Source organism: Durio zibethinus, chromosome 15 (genome assembly GCF_047325235.1).
Source record: "Durio zibethinus cultivar Kanyao isolate XHJ-2024 chromosome 15, ASM4732523v1, whole genome shotgun sequence".
NCBI classification, from domain to species: domain Eukaryota; kingdom Viridiplantae; phylum Streptophyta; class Magnoliopsida; order Malvales; family Malvaceae; genus Durio; species Durio zibethinus.
Window position 1 is genome coordinate 3,589,397 of NC_143176.1, and position 21,286 is coordinate 3,610,682.

General features: G+C 32.6%; 2 protein-coding genes and 2 pseudogenes across 13 annotated transcripts; 3 read left to right on the forward strand and 1 right to left on the reverse strand.

The window, feature by feature from the left end:
• The first annotated feature begins 1,332 nt into the window (after positions 1–1,332).
• LOC111301593 (uncharacterized) lies at positions 1,333–5,605 on the forward strand. 10 transcript variants are annotated; one of them, XR_016328053.1, is made up of 10 exons: positions 1,333–1,595; positions 2,332–2,388; positions 2,540–2,592; positions 2,852–2,903; positions 2,990–3,052; positions 3,148–3,195; positions 3,305–3,335; positions 3,743–3,826; positions 3,971–4,658; positions 5,105–5,605. XR_016328053.1 is itself a non-coding variant. In XM_089744389.1 (9 exons), exons 1-9 carry the CDS (start codon positions 1,349–1,351, stop codon positions 3,987–3,989), a joined length of 654 nt encoding a protein of 217 aa, XP_089600515.1. In that variant the 5' UTR covers positions 1,333–1,348; the 3' UTR covers positions 3,990–5,605. The 10 variants fall into 10 exon arrangements, 9 of the variants coding, with proteins under 9 accessions (XP_089600515.1, XP_022753117.2, XP_022753119.2 ...); XM_089744389.1 differs by having other exon boundaries at positions 3,971–5,605; XM_022897382.2 differs by having other exon boundaries at positions 3,785–3,826; positions 3,954–5,605.
• Positions 5,606–8,008: 2,403 nt separating this feature from the next.
• Positions 8,009–12,569, forward strand: LOC111301594 (AUGMIN subunit 4-like; annotated as a pseudogene). The gene is made up of 13 exons (XR_016328054.1): positions 8,009–8,214; positions 8,296–8,341; positions 8,461–8,588; positions 9,514–9,850; positions 10,030–10,126; positions 10,430–10,475; positions 10,566–10,659; positions 10,839–10,910; positions 11,056–11,114; positions 11,319–11,387; positions 11,471–11,522; positions 11,763–11,840; positions 11,913–12,569. The product of XR_016328054.1 is annotated as an AUGMIN subunit 4-like (transcript).
• A 770-nt stretch (positions 12,570–13,339) lies between these two features.
• Positions 13,340–14,372, forward strand: LOC111301596 (protein translation factor SUI1 homolog pseudogene; annotated as a pseudogene). The gene is made up of 2 exons (XR_016328055.1): positions 13,340–13,380; positions 13,814–14,372. The product of XR_016328055.1 is annotated as a protein translation factor SUI1 homolog pseudogene (transcript).
• A 456-nt stretch (positions 14,373–14,828) lies between these two features.
• CPK33 (calcium-dependent protein kinase 33) lies at positions 14,829–18,914 on the reverse strand. The gene is made up of 8 exons (XM_089744397.1): positions 17,894–18,914; positions 17,074–17,217; positions 16,789–16,941; positions 16,413–16,528; positions 16,030–16,197; positions 15,812–15,939; positions 15,332–15,431; positions 14,829–15,253 (listed from the first exon to the last, which is right to left on the reverse strand). The coding sequence occupies exons 1-8, from the start codon at positions 18,621–18,623 to the stop codon at positions 15,182–15,184; spliced, it is 1,611 nt and encodes a 536-aa protein (XP_089600523.1). The 5' UTR covers positions 18,624–18,914; the 3' UTR covers positions 14,829–15,181.
• Between the last annotated feature and the right edge of the window lie 2,372 nt (positions 18,915–21,286).

The window sequence follows — 21,286 nt, forward strand, 5'->3', positions numbered from 1 at the left end:
GAGGGAAATTGGAGCAAATTAGGGCTGAGCAAGAAAGAGAGAGAAAGTTTAGGGCAGGGCGGGAAATTCATGGACCGCTGTTGGACTGAGCCACGTGATTTCAGTTGTTTATTAGAGTAAGAGACGAAAAAACTGTTGAAACTACCACAAGGACCATCATCACCAGCTATAAAAACTATAGCTACTTCCTTTACAGGCCTAATAACAATTAAAGGACAATCAATATCTTCAGTTCACGTTGTAGATTTCCATTCATGGTGTCAAAGAACTCAGCTAAAGGCTCAGTAAAAGGCCTACCATTGATGACAGCTTCCTGAGCTCTCCTGGCCATTGCAGCTGCCACCAGCTTCATTGCTTCAGTGATTTTTTTGAGTGTTTTTGAGTGTTTCTTCATTGCTTGAATTGGAATGGTGAAGGAGATTGAGAGAGGCTTCTTGGGGGTTATATTTGAGGGATTTGGAGAAATGGGTTTTGGATAAATTGATAAAAGAGTAGATTTTTGTTGGAATTTGAAGGTTTTGATGAGATCCAAGTTGGTAGAATTGAAGAATAAATTGGTTTAAAAGAGGGTTTTTTGCAGGGTTTTGATTTTAAACTTACTTGGTAATTAAGATGATCACTTAGAAAAGCTACTTCACTTTCGAGTTCTTTACTTCACAGTTTGTACGGTCAGACCAAAGTGAGTTCCAAAGTGATGGGATATAGAATGGAACGACAATGATGTGGGGAACAATCTAGACATTGTTCTGTTTTTGTTAGGCTCTGTTTGGATCATTGCAATCTCTTAGTGATTAGATTAATTGAAATTTTGGCCCAACCCCAACTATTTTTTTTATTTACTATTAATGAAAATTGATGTGTTCCAAATTTTCTAATTTAAGCAATTTTAATACTCCATTTTACTTAAAAATTAATAAATTGTACTTTCTTTGCTAAATTAATTAATAGTTATATCTAATGAAAAAACCATATTTTTGTACACAAAATGTCATTTTAGAATTTTTTTTCATGTTATTATTTTTTATAAAAAAGTTTTAGTTTGAAAATAAAAAAATTATAAATATTAAAATTTTAATTTTAATTTTATTGAATATAATTTTTTAAATATAGTATATTAATTAATTAAATTAAAATTTAGGTCATTCGTGTTATTATTTTTTTATTATAAAGTATATTATGTGTGCTTGTAAAATAAAGATATTTAAATAAAAACGCACCAAAAGAAGCCAAAATTAAGTAAACCAAGATTACAAAATTTTACTTTGTATTTTTTTCTTTTGGACTTATTAACTATAAAGTTGTAACAAACGCAGCCCAAAACAAAAGAGACAGTACACGCGACTTGCACATGTATAAGAACCTAAGACGCAAAACGACATGTCGTTTTGAGCTGCTCTGCGCCTCTGCCACCTTCAATCTCCAATGTCGCACGTCCTTAATTGAACTTACCAAAAGCCAAAAGAGCGCAGCGTTAGAACCAGAGATGTCAAAGCTGTTTGCAAGAATTGCTGGGTTCTTCAGCGACAGAACATTCATAGGTGTAGACAAAGCTGGGAACCGTTACTTCACTAGAAAAGAAGAGATTGATGGTATTCGTAAGTGCGTCTCTTTTCCTTTTCTTTTTCAAGTTTTTCATTTTTAATGGATACGGGTATTTGTTAGTGATCCTCTTTTTTGCATTTTCTATGTGGGTTTTGCAGAGACATTAGTTCTTTGAATTTTATTTTTTCCTTCGTGTTAAAGTTTTGTTCTTTAAAACCTTTTGCTTTGGTTTCATGGAGATTTCTATCTGAATTTATGGATTTTCCATCTGGGATTTTCAAGAATTGTATAAACATGTAAGTTTTGGATTGCATATTGTGTTCTTAGTGGTTGCCAATAATTATAATCGGATATTTGAAATCTCCTGTTATCAACTCTTGTGGGTGCGATTTGATTTGTTTGGAGATTAGCTCTTCGTTTATGAAATAATATAGGAGAATACTTGAAGACCTAAATTCATGGACGTAATAGGACGGTAAATAGCTCTAATTGTATTTGGTGCTAGAGAAAACTTTGCTCTTTATTTTGTGTGGTCGAAATGGAGTTTCGGTCTGGTTTTTATGGAAGTTAAAAAGCTATGATGCCATTTTGATCCAAGGTACTGTTCTGAGTATGAAGTAAATAATGGGGTATGTTTATCCCGATTATGAGGTTTCAACTTTTGAATAGGGAGAAAGAGGAATGAAAGAGAAAGAAGGGGGCAAGAACGCGTTATTTGTAAATAATGCAGAATTTTGTATGCCATTACTATGAAGTTTCTCTGACATTATAGTTTCATTGATGTACTAGTAAAGGAGAAAAGATGGGTGGAATTCAAAGGAGAGCAAGATCCAACCTTCATCCCTGGTAAGCTTTTTACACTTTTTAAGCATACTAGCATAAAGTAGACTGAAATACACAAAAGTAACTAACAAGCTGCACATTAAAAACTACCAATAGCATAAACTGCATTGTTTGTTTCCAATAATTATTATTGCTTGCAATTTGATTGCTGTAGTTGAATGGATATGTTGGCTGAATGGGCAGCGAAAGATAGCTCCTACTCTAGAGGTAACTAAAAACACATTGCATTGTATGATAGTGCCTTTCTCCCTCTGCATTTCAAAGCAGCAAAACTTTCCTTCATCAAAAGATAAAAGTGAAGCAGGATTATACATTCAAATGCATAAATATCTCCTAAATAGACAACGTACTTGATACAAACATTTTGGTACCATAGACTTTTACTTTGGTTACAAGTATTTCTGGTAAGGTATCCTGGTGGAATGATTTCAACTCTGATTTGATGGTTTATTATTTCTATCTTCAGGAAATAATGGAGCTAGAAGCAAGACGTGAACATGTTAGGCTTAATGTTGCTCGTATGTATTATTAGTAGTATCGCTTTACATGTTCTGCTGCTCTATTTTCTGATAGAGATTTGTCTTGCCTATCTTTTTTTGAAAAGTTTTGAAAAGGGAAGAAGAGGAAAGGAAAGTCAGAGAAGGCAGTAAGAAGGCTATGAGCTTTGGTTAACTGCTGCTCTTGTGTCCTTTCATCTACATTTCCTATTTTTGCTTGTCCAATTGTTGATAACTGTACTGTAACTTATATGTAAAATTGAAGGTCCAGACTTGAAAAGCTTCTTTCGACAATTTCCATCTTCTTTAGAAGGTATTATATTCTTTTACTGAACTGTGAATCTGTTGTAAAATTTGATCATTTTAATTTATTGAAGCTCTGATGCTGATGATGTTTTCATTCCGAGTGTTTTTACTCTCAGGTGACAAAGTTGAACAAGCAAGAGATGGAAGGTGGGTTACTCAAACCGTTCTCTAACATGAACAAAACATTGCTGAGAGTTGAAGCAATTAAATTACAGCTTGTTGAATTGTTTGTCACAGTGGCTTATCTTTCTCCTAATCTGATTCCCATGCTGGATTTCCTTTCTTTTTAACTCTCACTGCACTAATGAGTAGTGTTCCAGACCCACTTGATGTTCTTTTATTTCCTACTTGGTTCTGCCTTACTGTTTCTTTTTCACTTTAGGCCTCTATTTTGTTCCTCCCAGTTTTTATTTTTCTAGCTGATGAAGGAATCTTTCGCCTTTTCGATTACCTTTTATAGAAATGATGTGTGGCAGAAAAGGTATAGGCATAGCATAATTTGTAGTTGACTGATTTGATTTTCTTTTTGTCATGTCATGAAAATTGCTCGATAGTCGATACTCTCTGTGCTTTAACATCACAGCTCATATCTGTAGGACCAAGGAGACACGGGAAGAGAAAGGAAAACCAGTTCCAGAGTAAGCGTCAGATCCTTTTGGAAAATATTATATGCAAAACAACCAAGCCAACTTTATAGATATGTTCTCTTACTATTTTTGCTGCGACGAATTATGGTTACTTTTATCCTCCTAACTTTTTTTTGAGGTCTTCTGAGCCAACAGGATCCGGTGCATCCTATAAGCCAGGAACATGGCAACCTTCAACATGATAATCAATGCATGTCAATGGATATTGTCCTTGCCATGATACCTATTGTTCTGCACTTTGATCCATGCCACAGAATATTCTCTGAGATAAAATGCAATGTTGTTCAGCCGAAGCCTCAATTTTGGTACCCTAGATGAACACATTCTTTAGCTGATAACATATGAATTCTTTTTAGTTTTGAGTTTTGGTAGATGACAGTTGATGTTTGAATTTCCTCCATGGATGCACAATGGCAGGTTTAATCTTTAGCCCTTTTCTGCATCATGTTGCATAAGTTTTAGCCAGAAATGTAGGATGCTAAAGTTTTGGTCCTGAACATTTGGATATGAACAATATTAATCTATCTTCCTTTATAAGTGGATTATGAGCATGGTAAGTTAAATTTTAAAAGGATAACTTTTTTTATCAAAATTTTTAACTTTCATAAATGAATGTGAAAATTTTCGATTCTTTTATACAAAAAAAAAAAAAAAAATTCCCGTGGATTCATGTGAGGATGCAACTTAAATTGTAACCCAACCTGGTGTGTGTTTCTTTTTTTTTTTTTTTTGTTGTCCATTTTCCAGTTGACAACGGGAAGATTGCTTGGATGCCAAACATTTATTTTCTCTCAAAGGGAACATGTTTTGACCTTTATTTTATGTAAGAAACATGTGCTATGAATCTATATGACTAAAATCCCATATATTTTTATTATTTTCCAAACACGTTTACTTAATTCTCACTCCTAATTCCCAACTCTTAACATGGAAATTGAAACAATTTTTGCTTTTTTTTTTTTTTTTTTTACATTTTCACACATTCTTATAACTTAAGTAATATAAGAAAAAATAATTCTGTTTTCATTAACGTGAAAAAATATAATATAGAAGTGTTTTATTTATTATTAATTTTTTTTAAAAATCACTTATGATATCGTAATCTGAACATAATTTTAGATATAATAATAATTACACAAATAGAACTTCACCTGTAAGCAGATACGAAACTGGATGATATACTCTTTGTTAGCTGTTGGAACCATTCATCTTTGTTTTGTTGTGTTAATACTGTTTTTTATTGCTTGTTCAATTCTTCTGCATTTACAGTCTTTAAAGAAGAAAGCAGACCAATTGAAAGTCAATCTCTTGAAGGCTGAGGCAGTCACTAAGGCTGCTAAGAAAAAATATCACGATGAAACATAAAGTTAAAACAAATTGTTGTCCCAGTTCAAAGCTGCAGATAACATTCGCCAAGAAGCTTATGCGCAGTTGCAGAGTTTGAAGAAACAATCATATGAGAAGGTACTTTTAAACCTTGTAAGCCTTTCTTATCATGTATAGGAAGATCGTTATCACTTTATATCTCTTATATACATGCTGACACCGAGTCACCTTTGCATATCCACTGAGAGATGTTTATTGTGGGAGCATTTAATGGTCAAAAGGGTATTGTAATCTTTTCTCTTATTAGAGGTTGTCAACACATAATTAGGGATATTTCAAACTCATGTCAGATCGGCCTGATATGTTTAGTGCTACATCACTGTTGTCTTCTACGAGTTTCTCGTCTTTTACTTATAAATACAAACATTCAGATATTATCATCTCAGGTTTCATCTTATTCTATTTCTTTATTTTTTTTTCTTTTTAACCTCCCTGATATCGATCTTTAACTTATGCATCTGAATGCAAACACAAAAAACATTTCTTATTTTTGCATCTAATCGTTCTCTTATCTTTCTTGTCTTTTCAAGAATACTCTCATATGGAAGTTTAACACAAACACTTATAATTCGACAAAGACAATTTGGCATGCATATATGTAGTGAAATTTATTCAAATAGTAAAAGCATAGTGTTAAAGCGATGAGACGTGGAAGTTATTATACTTAGTATATGAGACAAAACTTAGACGAAGTTTTTAAAATAAAATTTGTGAATTTTTTTTAAATAATTTAATAAAAATTTTAATAATATGTAAAGGCCAATAATATGTTAAAAAAAATTAAAAATATTAAGTGAGCCCGTGCGTTCCTTTTATTTCTTTAATATTAAATTTTTTTATAATATTTATATCTAAACAGTGAATGGTTCAAATGCAGAAATTTATAGACTTATGAAACAACGATAATGAATTCCATAAAGAATATATGAGGATATTAGATGGCCGTACACTTGATCCTGATTAAAACCCACCTGTAATTACACAAATAGTAAATGGAAGAGTGGCCAAAGATCATAGTGTGCCTAGCTCAACTTTGGAAAACAAACACAAAAGAAACTGCTGCTTGCAAAAGCTGAGAAGGCAAACGGTAAACCTGTGGCAGAGGCTGTGGCGCAGAAGAATCCGACAAGTAAATCAGAAAAGTCAGTGAAATCTGTTCCTCGAGCATGTGGCTCAACAGCTGCTTCTAGCAGAGATAAAACTGAGTAGGCAGGAGAAGAAAAACCAAGAAAAACCAAGAAAAACCAAAGAGAACAAAGGAGGAAGAGGAAGTGGCTAGGAAGGCAGAGGATTTGAAAAAGGAAGAGGAAGCTGCTAAATCAAGAAAGCAAAGGGGGCAAAGAAAAGGAAAGAAGAAAGGTTGGGGCAGCAGCAGCAGCAGTGGATGCAAGTGTTGCAGATAAAATGAGATCTGAAACTCCAAAAGAATCCCACAAAAAAGAGAAACCTGCAACAGTCGCAAAAAGGCCTCAAAAGCCACATCACAATTCACAAAGCAGACCAAGGCAAAATCCATTCCCCCGCCTCTTCGCAACAGGGTTAAGAGAAAGATGCAGCCATTGATGTGGATCATTCTTGCCAGTCTGCTTGTTCTTGCTAGATTTGATAATCTCAAATAACATAATTTAAAATTTTAATAAAAATTATAAATAAATTTAATAAGATTAAAAAATATATTATATATTTTTATATCAATATAAATTATAATATATAATTTTTATATAAAATATAATATAAATATATAAATTATCTATATTTTACACTATACAAATACTTAAATACCTTGTTTTTCGTGGGAAACTTTAACTTCTCCCTCAACTATAGGCTGCAAAGGTTTAACTTTTAGATATATAACATATATATTGGCTTAATAAGGAGGTAAGTAAAGCAACCAACAGAGACTTGGTGGATATCTCCATAGATAGGCAATTCTCTTGTGATCTTCTCAGGGTGGTGTTTTTCCTTTTTCCTTTTTCTTTTTTTTTTTTAATTTTTCCTTTATTTTTTCAATTACTATAGTGCCAATTCACATCATTCATTAGATTGGTTAATGTCAAATGCTAATATGAAGAGAATTTACCCTGGTATTGCTTCAAATTGGCATGGCATGATGATGATATATGATAATGATAAGTACTACTTTGATTTCACCATCCTCCTTACTCTCTCTCACAAGAGTTATTATTATTTGTTCTTTTTGGAATGAATTTGATAATTTACGTATTTTTATTATGTTTAATTCATATCACATATATATAAAATATAAAAATTATTATATTATAATTTATATTCATAAGTTTAATATGACATATATATTTTTATTTTTATTAAATTATATATAATTTTTATTAAAAATTTAAATTTTGTTATTTTTATTTTGTATCGTTTTAATATTATATTTTTTTTTACATTTAAAATTATCAAAATTAAAATTATTCGAATTTATTATTATAAAAAATAGATGCTTTTCAACAATGTCAATAAAAATAATAAATTTACATTAACAATTCTTGTTGTTCCTTCAGTTCCAAATTACAAATAGAAATTAAAAAAAAAAATTTGCAATGCCTAAATATCATGAAAATTAAAAATTTTCCTTCTTTCCATCAAAATCTTTTCGTATTTTTTTATTTTTACAATTTCACGGAGAAAGAGAAGAAATTACTGGAAAATGACCTTTTTTTTTCCCTTCCATAAAAATGGAGGGTTAATTTTGTACTTTCATTCCTCCGACAACAACCTTCCCTTCCATTTCAAGTTTAAAAAGGTCCAAAGGCGCCTTTTTCCCTTTCAGTTTCTTTTTCTTTTTTTTTTGCCGGTAAACAAGCAAAGGAAAACTACATCGTTTCGAAGCCAAACAAAAGCCATTCATGGTGAAAGGGGGGCAAAGCTTGCCGGCTGACGTCATCCAAGTAATCGATCAGCTAGAGCGCCATCGCTTAGCCCCCGATGGATCTCTCGTCTCCAAATCCGCCTACTACGATCTCCAACTCGTATTCCCTATTGATTTTTTTAATGATTTGATGAGCTTTTATTTTCTTTTTTAAAATCATGTAATGAATTTCGATTGCCAGGCGAGAGAGGAAATGTTGAAAGAAAAATTTCGCTACTTAGAAGCAATGGTAATTACCTAATTTAATTTATTATTTTTTTTTGTAAGAATTAATTTTCCCTTTTGCATATGATATTATGTTTAAAAAAGAAAAACAAAAATGTCAAAATTGGTGTTAATATTTTGCTGGCAATTTACTGTGAAGCAATAGCTATGGTGGAAGAGTATCAGCAAGCGCTTTCTGTGGCGAATCTGGGAGGGATTCGAGATCTTCAAGGTCTTTATCCGCAGCTTGGATTGAATAACTCTCCTCAGGTTTGACATTATGCTTATCAAGTTTTCGTTTTTTTTTTTTTTTTTGTGTGAAATGAGAAAGTTATTGGATAATTAGATTTATGTGAATTTCTTTTGGAAGCATCAAGCAAGTGCAAATGATATTTTTGAAGATTTATGTTGGTGATATTTTTGAAGATTTATGTTAGTTGGAGGAAGTTGGTGAGAGATTGAAGGTGAGATGGCCTGAACTTGCAGCCAGAAAGCATGGTCAGGGGCGCCGGAGTTGGTTCTCCGGGATGTATTCCGATGCTTAAATCAGTAAGGTATTTAGGGTTTGAGGAGAAAGAAGGTAAGGTGTGTGTAAGAAGCTAAGATGGAGGGAAAGATGCTTGAGTCTTACATACCTAGATCTCTTCTTCACCTTATATGTAAGACGAAAGGGGGTGACTTGACTGAGATAGTTGATAGTTGATGGCGAGTTTATGTGAAGCTTGAGAAGGGTTTATGTGGGTCTCATTTAATGATCCAGGCAAGTTAAAAGTCAAGTGTTTAGTTCTAAAGTGATACTTTGATGGGACGTCAATGGAAATGTTGGGCGAGCCCTTCTTGGGAGGGCTTAAAGTGAGTTGACGTAACAGTTGGACGTGTGTTAGCTAGGCAACCCAAAGGGTTGACTTCGTTAACAGAGTAAATGGGCATAACAAGTTGGCATAACAAGTTAGATAGTAAAAATAGCAACATGTATGATTTACTTTTATATAGAATACTTGAGTTAAACCTAGTGTTATATTTTAATCATTTGAACGATTTTAATCCGTTGCTATTTTTCATTTTAAGAGTATTTACTACTCCCATATAACTATTTTTTAAAAAGGAAAAAGCAAATTGTGAAAAATAAGTAGCAAAAGCGATAACAAAACAGTGTCTTAATGGTTGGGAATATGCTGTGTTTTATGAACTTCAGGTTTATGAGACTCTAGAGCACCGGTTGGTTATTGCAGAAGCGGCTTAAAGATTGAGACTTCCACTTGGATCTAAAGATGGGGAAATTCATGAGGAAGAAATTGAGAAATGGAGTATAATGTGACGGAGTTCACTCGATAGTTCTAGCACCAGTCTCACTATCAGCTTGAGTTTGAATTCATTGACTTATGCAAATAGTGCAGCAACCAGTGGTGGAGTAGCAAATAATGGTGGTGATTTCGGGAGAACCTGGGGTTGGTGATGTGCCTAATCGCTTTCTTGGAATAACTCCTGCTTATTTGTGGCAAACTCAGCTCCAACGGGTACCATTGTCATTGGTATGACAACTTTATTTCATGATGGCAGATGGAAGTCTGAAAGTTTTTGTTCTAAAAATCTTCTCTGAATCTTATTTAGAAATGAGGTCCTTTCTTCTGCTGTTATAAGATATCATGTACAATGGAGGAACCTTCTTACAAAAACATGGTACATTTCTAAAATTTTTTTTGCGATTTAGGATATGGCTGACTATCAGTTAGCTCTTTCAAGGGAGATTAATGCTCGCTTGAAATCTAAATGTGACAAGTTATCAGATGCCTTTGTTGATGATATTGGTAATTTCATGTATCCTTTGCCTTTCATATGTACTTGCGTTGTAGTTTATATATGCCTGTGTGTTTTACTGTTTTAGCATGTTGTCTGGAAACAACTCAAACTTCCTTCATAATGTTCTGTTCCTAAATTCATTATGGTTTGTCACACCAGTCCATAGATCTTGTTGTCCACATGTTATTGCAAAGTCAAAAGGCCTAGATTAACTAACTGCGACGAAGTTAGAATGTGGTCACAAATACATTAGGCATATTTTCTTTATGGAATATTTATGTGTCTAAAATACTATTCTTGTTGTTCTGCAGATTCATCTTCTGGAAGTCAAAGTTTAAGTTCTCGGCTTCCAGAAAGGTTTTAGTTACCTTCTCTACTTCTTTTGATGTGGTTGGTATAACTATATGCTTGACGTTGGTCATGTCTTATTAATATTTCATTTACCAGGGTTAAGTTGATAATTGAGGAGATTGAAAAGGAAGAAGCAGCTTTGCGTGAGGATCTCTATTCAGCAGATAGGAAATTTACAGAATACTATAATGTAGGTGAATTAGGCAATTAATAGGAGATTGAGACAGTTTGTTTTATCAGATTTTATCCTCATCTGACCAATGAAATAGTTTTCTTCTCACCAGAAGTTTTTTTGTGAATGATATCATGTTTCGAAATGGGATTTGTTTTGTTTGCATGACATGTGACGTAAAAAAATTCTCTTGACAGGTCCTAGAACAAATACCTGGAGTGCTCATTAAGCTTGTCAAAGATTTGAAGTTGCAACATCAACATAAATATGTAAGCATTATACTCATGGAGTTCTTTTAATGTTTTCAGTAGTAAAAGTAAATGATAATATTGGTATCTGTGGGGGGTTTCATTATGTTTTTCATTTTTCTTCCTTGGACTTATATCTGAACTTGTCTTTTTACAAATTTTATAGGATGAATTACAGCAAAAATGGCTCTGTAAAAAATGTGAGACCATGAACGCAAAATTAATGTTCTATGCGCTCATTTTACTTGCTATATTTGGATTGTTTCCTCTGCCATCATGTTGTTTAGTATTTCTTTTATTTATTTGTCTTAAAGAATATGGAAATAGCATAAGAGTACGCATTTATTTTTGTTGTGATATATTCTCCTGCACGGCATACTCTTGCTGATCCTTTACTATTGCCTGTCTTATGTGCATTTATTATTTCAGGGTATTGGAGTATGTTCTCTTGCTTGAAACTTATACACAGGAATCGATACCAGCATTACATAAAATAAGGTACTTTAAAGGGTGATGCACATAATTATTGGTGCAAATTATGTTTTAATATTGGCTATAACCTTGTCTCACTTTGTTACCAGGAAATATCTTCTTGAGGCTACAGAAGAAGCTTCTGCTGTATATAATAAAGCAGTATGTTCCATCATTATTCTAGTTTGACTGTCAATTATTAGATTAGAATATACATCATTTTGCATTACAAATTATGCATAATTTCGAAACTATGATCCTAAGTCCACCTTGAAGGAGAAAATTTTGCGAAGCCAACTCCTGGCTATTGCTGTTTTGATGTTCGTTGCCATTGTGTTTGTTCAAGCTCTGCTACTTTCTTGTATTTCTCAATATCAACTCATATTACAACTTTTAAAACAGGTGATGCGCCTGCTTGAGTATCAAGGTGTTGATCCTCACTTTGATACAATTGTGAGGCAGTACCATGTTATTGTGAAGGTAACATCAACTAACAAAATAGTTGCCACTAAAGTTCGTTTGACAAAAATTAATATCACCATTTATTTACAGAAACTGGAAAACATGCAATGGACAATTCAGCAAGTCGAGATGGACCTCAAGCGCTTACCAGATGAGGCAAGCTCATAACTTTCAGATCCCATGTGGTTTTTTACCTGTTAAAAATTTTTGGTATTGTCATTTTTGTAGCATAATAATAGGTGCCCGAGTACTTAAAGATTTCAATCCCCAGTCAATTTGCTTGTTGTGTGTCATAGCTAAATTTTAGTGAAGAGGATTATCTGTGTGTTGTTTCCTCTTAAGAAGGTCACTCTTTTGATCTGCTTTGAAAGCTTTTGTACAGCTATTAAGTGTTATTAAAAGTGGTGCTTTTGTTATAAACAGCTGTGGGAGTTTCCCCTAAAGTACCAAATGGTCAAATCTTGTCATTAATTTTCCTAAACTAATTTTTTTAATATTAAAAACAAAAACTAGTAGAAGCTGAAATTATTAAAACTATATGTTGGTAGCAACTTTTTACTGTTGATAATGAATACAAAATATTTTCTGAGCTGAAGCATATAATAAGCCATAATGCTCTATTTGAAAGAAAAAACAAAGTAATAAGTGTTGTTTTAAAGGTTTTTCATCTAAAAGGGAAAAAAAGGGAAAGTTAATTAAGACATGATGATATTAGGTTTATATGCAGATGTTGTCCGTCCTAAATGATAGATCTATCCAAAAATCAAAAGCAATTATAAGTATTAAAATTTAAATTTTGAAACACATTTTGATGATTAAGTGATAAAATAAAAAAAATAAGAGGTAAATTGAAATATATATTGTTAATATCTAAATATGTAATATAAAATTTTATAATTTTATATCGTATTGTTATTAATGATGTAAATATTATTATTAGATTTTACGAGCTTAATTTTATTTTGGACCTTAGATATCACTATTTTATGACTTTTGGTAATTGGTAATTATAAAATGTAATTTTTCAAATTATCTTTTTTATGTGTTAAAAACTGCCCATTATATAAATAAATTTCTTGAATATTCCCATGACATCACCTACCAACAACTACTTAATCAAAAAGCACAAGCAAGCAAGGGTAACAAGAGTCCAACTTGCCAAGCATCTGATTGGGTAGCCACTATTTTGATTTGATAATAGGTTCAAAAACATTCCCATTGGATTTGGATGAACTTTGGACCATATTTTTTTTTCCCTTCATTTTCCAGATTCTTCCCCTTTGTTCTTTTTCCATCAGACTCCAAGCTGGGGGCTCTCTTGTTACGCGTGAAGGCCACGCTTTTATTATTCCAACTAAAAATTCTAAAACAATCTTGACCTTCCACGTATCAAGATTCTAATCACATCATCCATGTGGACCAATCCACACACATCCTTAACCACGGTTCCTATTCCGCGCGGGACTGAACCGCCCTTCAGCTTCCTATATAAAGAGCCCCTTGTCAACTTTATTTTCACATCGTATTGAATAGAACAAGTTTCCTGATTTCAGGCGAGGTTCGGTTTCTGACACAAACCCTGTTTGTCTTTCTCCTTGTTTTCCTAGTTTGTCGTGTTTGATTATCGTATTGTTGTTTCTTGAAGTTGTTTTAGCATGTCTTTTTTGTTATGTTATGAGTGATCTTTTCTGGGGTCTCTTCTGTTTTTCTTCTTTGTTTGAGGCTTCATGGGTCTGATTCTTGTTCCTTCTTTTGGAAACATGTTTAGTTTTTTTGAATTTGGTGATTTTCTTTTAGCTCTGAAGAAAAGTTGGATTGTTCATGTAATTGGTTTAATTTAGTATCTATATATGATTTATACTAACTGGAAATGATATTTTGATTCAAATTTTGGTGAATATATGGATTTCAAGGTCTTGGTATTCTTCTGTTTGAAAGATGAACTGGTTTTGTTGATTTGTAACAATTCAAAGATTTGTTTATTCTTACAGTACTAGTGCTCAAGAAAACAAACAAGCATCCGTAGATTGTTCCAAGTTTCTACTTAGCCAAGTTCATGGTTGATATAGACATCCAGATCCCTACTAGTTTCGATCCATTTGCTGAGGCTGGGGAATTTGGTGGGACTGGAACCAAAGATTATGTGCACATACGAATTCAACAGAGGAATGGAAAGAAAAGCTTGACAACAGTTCAAGGACTGAAACAAGATTTGAGCTACGAGAAGATCCTCAAGAGTCTCAAAAAGGAGTTCTGTTGTAATGGGAATGTTGTGAATGACAAAGAGCTTGGCAAAATCATTCAACTCCAAGGTGATCAGCGCAAAAACGTTTCACAATTCCTTGTTAATGCTGGCATCGTGAAGAAGGATCAAATCAAGATTCATGGCTTTTAAGGAAGTGAAGTTATTGCTGTCTTGTTATGAATTATAACCTTTCTGAAATAAATTTCTAGGCTGTCTCTTTTATTCCTGTTTATTCACCTCCTGGATAATGGAATGTAATGCTGGAGTTTCATCAATAATGCTGGATTTTATTCGCTTAGTTTCAATCTTTGTCTTTTATTTCTGTCTCGCTGCCTTTCCCTTGTGTTCAAAGTTGGACAATTGGTTAAAACTGATGCCATACTTATGATTGTCTATTCGGCCTAATTACCCTTTTGCAACCATGGTTGTCTTTTAGGTTGGACTTTGACCCTGTCTAGGACAGAGCTTTGAGCCACTGATCCTCGAAAAGAAAATCCACGGTAGATGCTGGAACTTTTCGTGTGGTTTGCCTCAGCTTTTCATCTATGTTGGATATGGATGAAATTGAAGGCAACGAGGGTACTAGTGATCCCACTAACAGATATTCAATAGTTGATCCAAATTGGAAAATACTGCTGGATAGACTCTTATTAATGAATTGTATGAAAATTTTCCTTAAAACCCTTTCAAGCTTGAGCAACTGAAACACCGGATAAGGTTTTATGAAGTTTTTAAGAGGCCATTAATGGTGGCAACATTCATTTACTCTTGGGCCAACTTCTGGTATGCCCCACACTTTTATTCATAGTAAATATCAACATTGCTGTGAGCTCAAGGATTGAGTTTCACACTTTGGGAAACCAGAATTGAGGACAAGTAAAAACATAAGCAAGCTTCTAGCTTAAAAAATCTCTCCTCTCAAAATCCGTCATGTATCAGGCACAAGATTCACCAAAAAATGTAAGTAAAAAGCTACATGCAATATGTTATACTCGAAATGAAACACCAAACCAGACAAAGTTATGTAATGAAGACCTACAAGATCTCTTAAAGCCATTGTGCATTATGTTTGGGAAATTTCTACTGATTTTTGTGAGTGCAGTCATATATATTTCTAAAAGAGTTGCCCTTGTTGGGTTCCACTTCTCATCATGTCACGGAACTCCTCATAGTTGATTTTACCATCCTGTAAACAAGGCATAAGTAAGAACTGATATGTCATGCCGCAAAGAAAATGTGCTTCAAAAGGTAGAAAACGGCTTACATTGTCAGTGTCAACTTCAGATATTATTTCCTTGATCGTGTCATCATCACCCATTCCATATTCTTTCATGGCAGCTTCTAGCTCATCGCTTGTGATATACCTGCAATAAGTTTCAAACATGTCATTGACTCCTGCCATACTGATTTAATGGTTAATTCTGGCAGAAAAAGAAAAGATACGAACAGAATTATGGTTAATTAAGGGTCCTGTGTCATTGATATAATGTACCTCAAATGTGACTAATTCACAACAGCCAAATCTTATCTATTCACACGAAACTTGGAATTATGGAGTATGTCTACTAGCCTAAAATGCTATAGCACGTTTATACCTACCAAACTAAAGCAAAACTCAATATACCAAGAAAAGATCAAATATGGCATTGTGATCAAGTGTGATGTCTTGCCAGCGCCAGCAATGGAGAATTGCATGGAAAAAGAATGAGTATAATTATCTTCAGTGTTAAGACAGAAAACTTACCCGCTGTTGTCCTTATCAAAATGTTGAAAAGCTTTGTACAGATGTTCATCTCTTTCAAGCCTGTGTCTGTGCATTGTAGCAGTGATAAATTCAATGTAGTCAATAGTACCATTTCCATCCACATCAGCCTGCAACATAACCCAGGGTTAAACCAAGGTTAGTATGTATGATATAAATTAAAAAAGACCTAGATATTATAGATTTAAATAGTATCTTACAGCTTCCATCAGCTGCTGAACTTCAGCCTCTGTGAGCTTTGATCCGAGTCGAGCTAATCCAGTCTTAAGTTCATCATAGGTGATTGTGCCACTGTTGTCAGTGTCAATGTTTGCAAACATTTGCTTCAAACCTTGGATTTCTTCTTTAGAAAGATTTTCTGCGATGACCTATAATCCACCAGGCTTCTTGTTAGATGGCAAGTAAAGTTGCTCAAGTCGAATTACACACTAATGATGGAATAACTGGATATTGCAAAATGAATTGCTAATTTGCTCTCGTATATCAAATAACACATATCTCATGACTAATGAATCAAATGCCTATCTCTCTCTTACTACCAATCTCAGAAACAATGATACCATATAAATAAATTTAAACTTACCTTCAAGGCAAGTTGCTTTAGTTTGTTCATTCTTCTGAATTGTTTCATTCTAGAAAGGACCGCACTGTCTAGTGGCTTGTCTGATGCACTTCCACCTTCTCTTATCCATGGATGCTCTGCATAAACCACAACATTTCAACTCTGGATTGGGCTTGAAACAAATTACAGTAACTCGTATGCCAAGCATGATGTGGTAGAATAAAACACACACAGATATAGAACGTAATTTTGCATAGTTATAACTTATTTTCCTTTAACACATATACATGATGAAATGCCAGGATGCATGGCAGATGAATAAGACGTACAGGTTGAAATGCCAGAGATTAACTACTTCTACAATTTCCCAGCCAGAAGAAACTACTTTCATAAGTACCTAGGACTTGAGCAGAAGTAATCCGCTTTTTTGGGTCTTGTGTTAACATCCTGCGAACTAGGTCCTTGGCACTGTCTGAAATAGATGGCCACGGTTCACTTTCAAAGTCAAGTTCTCCTTCCAAAATAGCATCAAATATCCCCTTCTCCGTTTCTAACAAGAATAACATTCATTAAATTATTTACTAACATTAAAGTAGCACTTATGAAGGCAATTTAGTAAAGTGACAGCGTAGATTTAGGCAATTGATGATATTATTTTCTTTGAGCACGCTTTAAAATTTACCTGCCCAAAATGGAGGCACACCACTGAGTAAGATATACAATATAACTCCTGCACTCCAAATATCAATTTCCTTTCCATATCTACGACGTAATACTTCAGGAGCAACATAGTAAGCACTCCCGACTATATCCCGATACACCTTTCCTGCCAAAGGTACCAAGAACAATCAGAAAGAATGATAATGGTTATATCATTACACATGGATGCACCTGAGATATTATTTTTTTTCCTTTTCAGAAAGAATTCACTTTCAAAGACCAATTGTTGCCAAGCATAATACATTGCATTGTGAATGGTTATGTGGGTACATGTATCCCTTTTGTTGTACGGGTCTATTAGACCCATGCACATGCATGAAAGTTGATACTCAATTAAAATTTGTATAAAGACTATAAACAGCATGCCTCTTGCTTAAATTAAAGCTTAAAACTATGCAACTTCCACAGTTATAGAAGTCAAATTCCATCATCACATAAATGAATTCTTCCGAGTTAGTTTACAGGAAATCGAGAAAATAGAAGCTAAACCAGAATTTCTAAAAGCTGCCTTCCTTTATGGATAGTTGAAAGTTGAAACTTATTCAATGCTAAATATAGTATGAAGATTTGGACAAAAACATAGAGGAAACAACCATATAAAAGCTGGAAGCTAATACAATTTTGGTTAATCACTGCTGACCTATTCAGCTTCTAAGTACAAAGAATAAAGATCAACAAGAAGAACAAACTAAAACAATAAAAATATGCATAAATTTTCCAGCAAATTAGAAGCAATAATTGAATGTGCAAATGACCAAATATAAAGAGTGACAAGAATTTACCCTCTTCAATGAACATTGATAACCCAAAATCTGTGGCCTTCAGAAGAGCATTCTCATCCTTGGTGGACAACAAGAAATTCTCAGGCTTAAGGTCCCTATGCATCACACCCATAAAATGACAAGCATGGACAACATTTACAATTGCCCTGCATATGGAAGCAGCTGCCCTTTCACTATAATGTCCCTTAGCAATAATCCTATCAAACAACTCACCACCAGCACATAATTCCATTACAAGGTGAACAGATTGCTTATCCTCATACGCACCTTTAAACTCCACAATATTAGGCTGCCCACTCAAATGCTGCATAATTTGTATCTCCCTTTTCATATCCTCCTTATCATTCTTTGTAACTAATTTCCTCTTAGATATAGTCTTGCAAGCATATTGTTTTCCAGTTGAATTCTCAGTGCAAAGATAAGTAACACCAAACTGACCTTTTCCCAATTCTTTACCAATTGTATAGTGCATCCTTATTTCTTCATATGGTTTACCAAGAATTGTATCAATCATGGAGGCAGGCTTGGGGCTTGGTGCTGGAGCAACTGGTTTCCATGGTGTTTGAGCACCTGGCTTTTCAGGGATGTGGTGGAATTGGGGTTGAGCTGGTACAGGCCTAACAGGTTCCTGGTATCTTTGTTGATGCACAGCTGCTGTAGTTGTTGCTCCTGATCTGTAGCCGTTATGCTGTGGCTTTGATTCTTTACTTTTGGTCAGGCAACAACCCATCTGGTTTTACTTGTTACTGCCAAGTTATCAATACTAAAAAAAGACTGAATTTTGATTGAAAGAAAAAGACCCAACTGAAGAAACTGAAAGAAAATTAAGAAACTGGATCAGAACTCAGTGATTTAATAGAACTGAGATGGAAGAAAAATACCCAGATTCAGAAACTAAAAAAAAAAAAAAAAGGTGATGAATTGGAAATATGCTGAGGACTGTAATGAAAAAGAATCCAACTTTAAGCTTTGTGATTATAAAGGGGAGGTTTATGAGGGAAAAAAGTAGATCAAAGTTTCTGGCTTTAACAAGATGGGGGGCAGGCTATTTACAAACAAATGGGGAGGGCCTGTTGAGTTGTTGATTTGGTCAACTTTTGTGTTAGTGTTTGAAACATGTAATTTTGATAGGACCAAAGACAGAGAAACTTCTTGGCAAGAGGCATCACAGGGCAGCCAATATAAAATCCTATGATGAAAAAAAATTATAAAAAAGCTGTCAGCTGCCTTAGAATCTTTTTCTTATTATCATTGCATGTTTTGGGGAAAAACTAAGAAGGGTCTCATCTATTTTATTCCTCAACCATTATTTTAAGTAATTAATTCATTCTTCAGTTAAAATTTTTCCTATAATAATATTTTTATTACATGATTTAGAGACCTTATAGATACAATTATAAAACAAATCAAATACATTACTTTTTAATTTTGCAATTTTTCCTTTAATTTGCTTGCTTCATTCTTTAAAAAAAAAATCATATTAATTTATAGGAAGTGTTAAATGATATTTAAAGAAATTAATTTATAATTAATGAAAATATTTTTTAATTCATGAGCTTTCTTCTATTTTTGTTATTTTTTATTTTTTAAAATTAAATTTATTGGATAAACTTTTTTTTTTGTCTCCACTTACTGGTCATCCACAACTTCATACCTATCCTCAAAGAATTATATTTTATATTTTTTTATAAATAAATGTGATTTTAATCATTAAAACCGTACAAAAAATAAATTTGCAGAATTACCAATTTAATGATTTATTCCATGAAATTTGCACGGAACTACATTGAGATGTTGAAAAACAATCCATAATTTATTGTAAAAATTAATAAAATAATTCCCCTTTCCTTGGAGTCATAGCATTGAAAAACATGTAATATAAAATTGATGAAAAAAAAAATTCATAGGGCAGAATTCAAGATCATGAATATTTGTGAATTCTTGTGCGTTGATTATCAATAGGAACTTTCATAACGTGGGTTCCAAAATGAACAACTCATGACACAATGGGACACGTGTCAAAATGGGTATGCGTCAAAGTTTACTGCTGGAATTAATGTGGAAACGTGTAGATTGGCTCAATTTTGGATGACTAATTCTGAATTATGTTGGAATTAACACGGTTTGTAAAAATTAAATTTGATACATAGATATTGTAATATGATAATTTAATAGGAATATGATATAAAATATAAATATAAAAATAAATTAATTTTTTTTAATCTAATAATTAAGATATTGATTAAAAATTATATAGATATCAATTCGATTTCATCATGCCTCTCTTTTTATTGTAAAAGCATTAATCTTTTTTTGTAATAAAAAAATATAAAAATAAAATTATATAAAATTTTATTAATAATTATATATAAATTTAATAAAATTTAAAAATATATTTTATATTTTTATATTAATATAAATTATTTACGTAATTTTTATATAAAATATTATATAAATATATAAATATAATATTTTATATGAGACGAATATAAGAATCATTAAATCTAATAAAAATTATTTCAATTTCCAAAATCAAATCAAATGGAACAAAGAAAAAAATTGAAGGAACTGCAGAAGACACGTTTTTGTATTGAGTGTTTCGTTGAAGGCAAAAGATTGAAGCTTCTAATTTGGGCTAAAAAAATTTAAAAAAATTATTTGTGAAAGAAAATTTTGATTAGAATCTCCTAATTATGCAGAAAAAATCAAAGAAATTATGTGAAGTTAGCTATGTTGGTCAAGGAAGAAAACATAACTTAGCAAGTAAAATTCTCTAATTTAGAAGTTTTTCCTTTAAAAAAAAAAAAAAGGGTTCAGATAAGAAGATATTATTTTATTATAAGATTATGGTATATCGTAAATTTAAAAAAAATTTATATTAAATTTATAAATTATTTATAAAAAAAATTATTAAAAATAAAATTTTAACATAAATTTTATAAGTAAAATATTCAATTTTTATCGATTAATTAACTCGGGTTAGGAGAAATTTGTGCTTTTTAAATATTTTTTTTTCTCTTTGGATAATATTTATTTTATTTTCAAAAATTTAGGTTTTTTTCTACAACTTTTTTAAAATCAATGGGCTAAGCCCAAAGTGGTCCCAAGAGAGTTGCCTTTCAATTGTTTTGTATGGAGAAGTAGGCCCATTAAGTGATGGATCCATGTTGTTGATAATAAAACATTATTTCATGTCATATATTAGTATTTCCCCAACCAAAACCAGCAATTTATGCTAAGGATATCTAACATAGTTGTTAATTTCGTTCCGTATAATATATTTAAGGATAACTTTTTATATCAAATTTGATATCGAATAATGCCGATTATTTTTATTAGTTTCAATCTATTTCAATGAATTTCGGTGAAATAATATATTTCGATCAGTATGTA

Bases quoted from the DNA above. Each gene is read 5' to 3' on its own strand.
- LOC111301593 (XM_022897382.2), top strand. From the start codon at position 1,349: ATGTATAAGAACCTAAGACGCAAAACGACATGTCGTTTTGAGCTGCTC. The intron at 2,389-2,539 runs GTAAGCTTTTTA...TGATTGCTGTAG, and splicing joins AGATCCAACCTTCATCCCTG to TTGAATGGATATGTTGGCTG. The intron at 3,053-3,147 runs GTTAACTGCTGC...GTAAAATTGAAG, and splicing joins TAAGAAGGCTATGAGCTTTG to GTCCAGACTTGAAAAGCTTC.
- CPK33 (XM_089744397.1), bottom strand. From the start codon at position 18,623: ATGGGTTGTTGCCTGACCAAAAGTAAAGAATCAAAGCCACAGCATAAC. The intron at 16,942-17,073 runs GTAAATTTTAAA...TATTCTTGTTAG, and splicing joins TGTGCCTCCATTTTGGGCAG to AAACGGAGAAGGGGATATTT. The intron at 16,198-16,412 runs GTAAGTTTAAAT...GGTGGATTATAG, and splicing joins TAAAGCAACTTGCCTTGAAG to GTCATCGCAGAAAATCTTTC.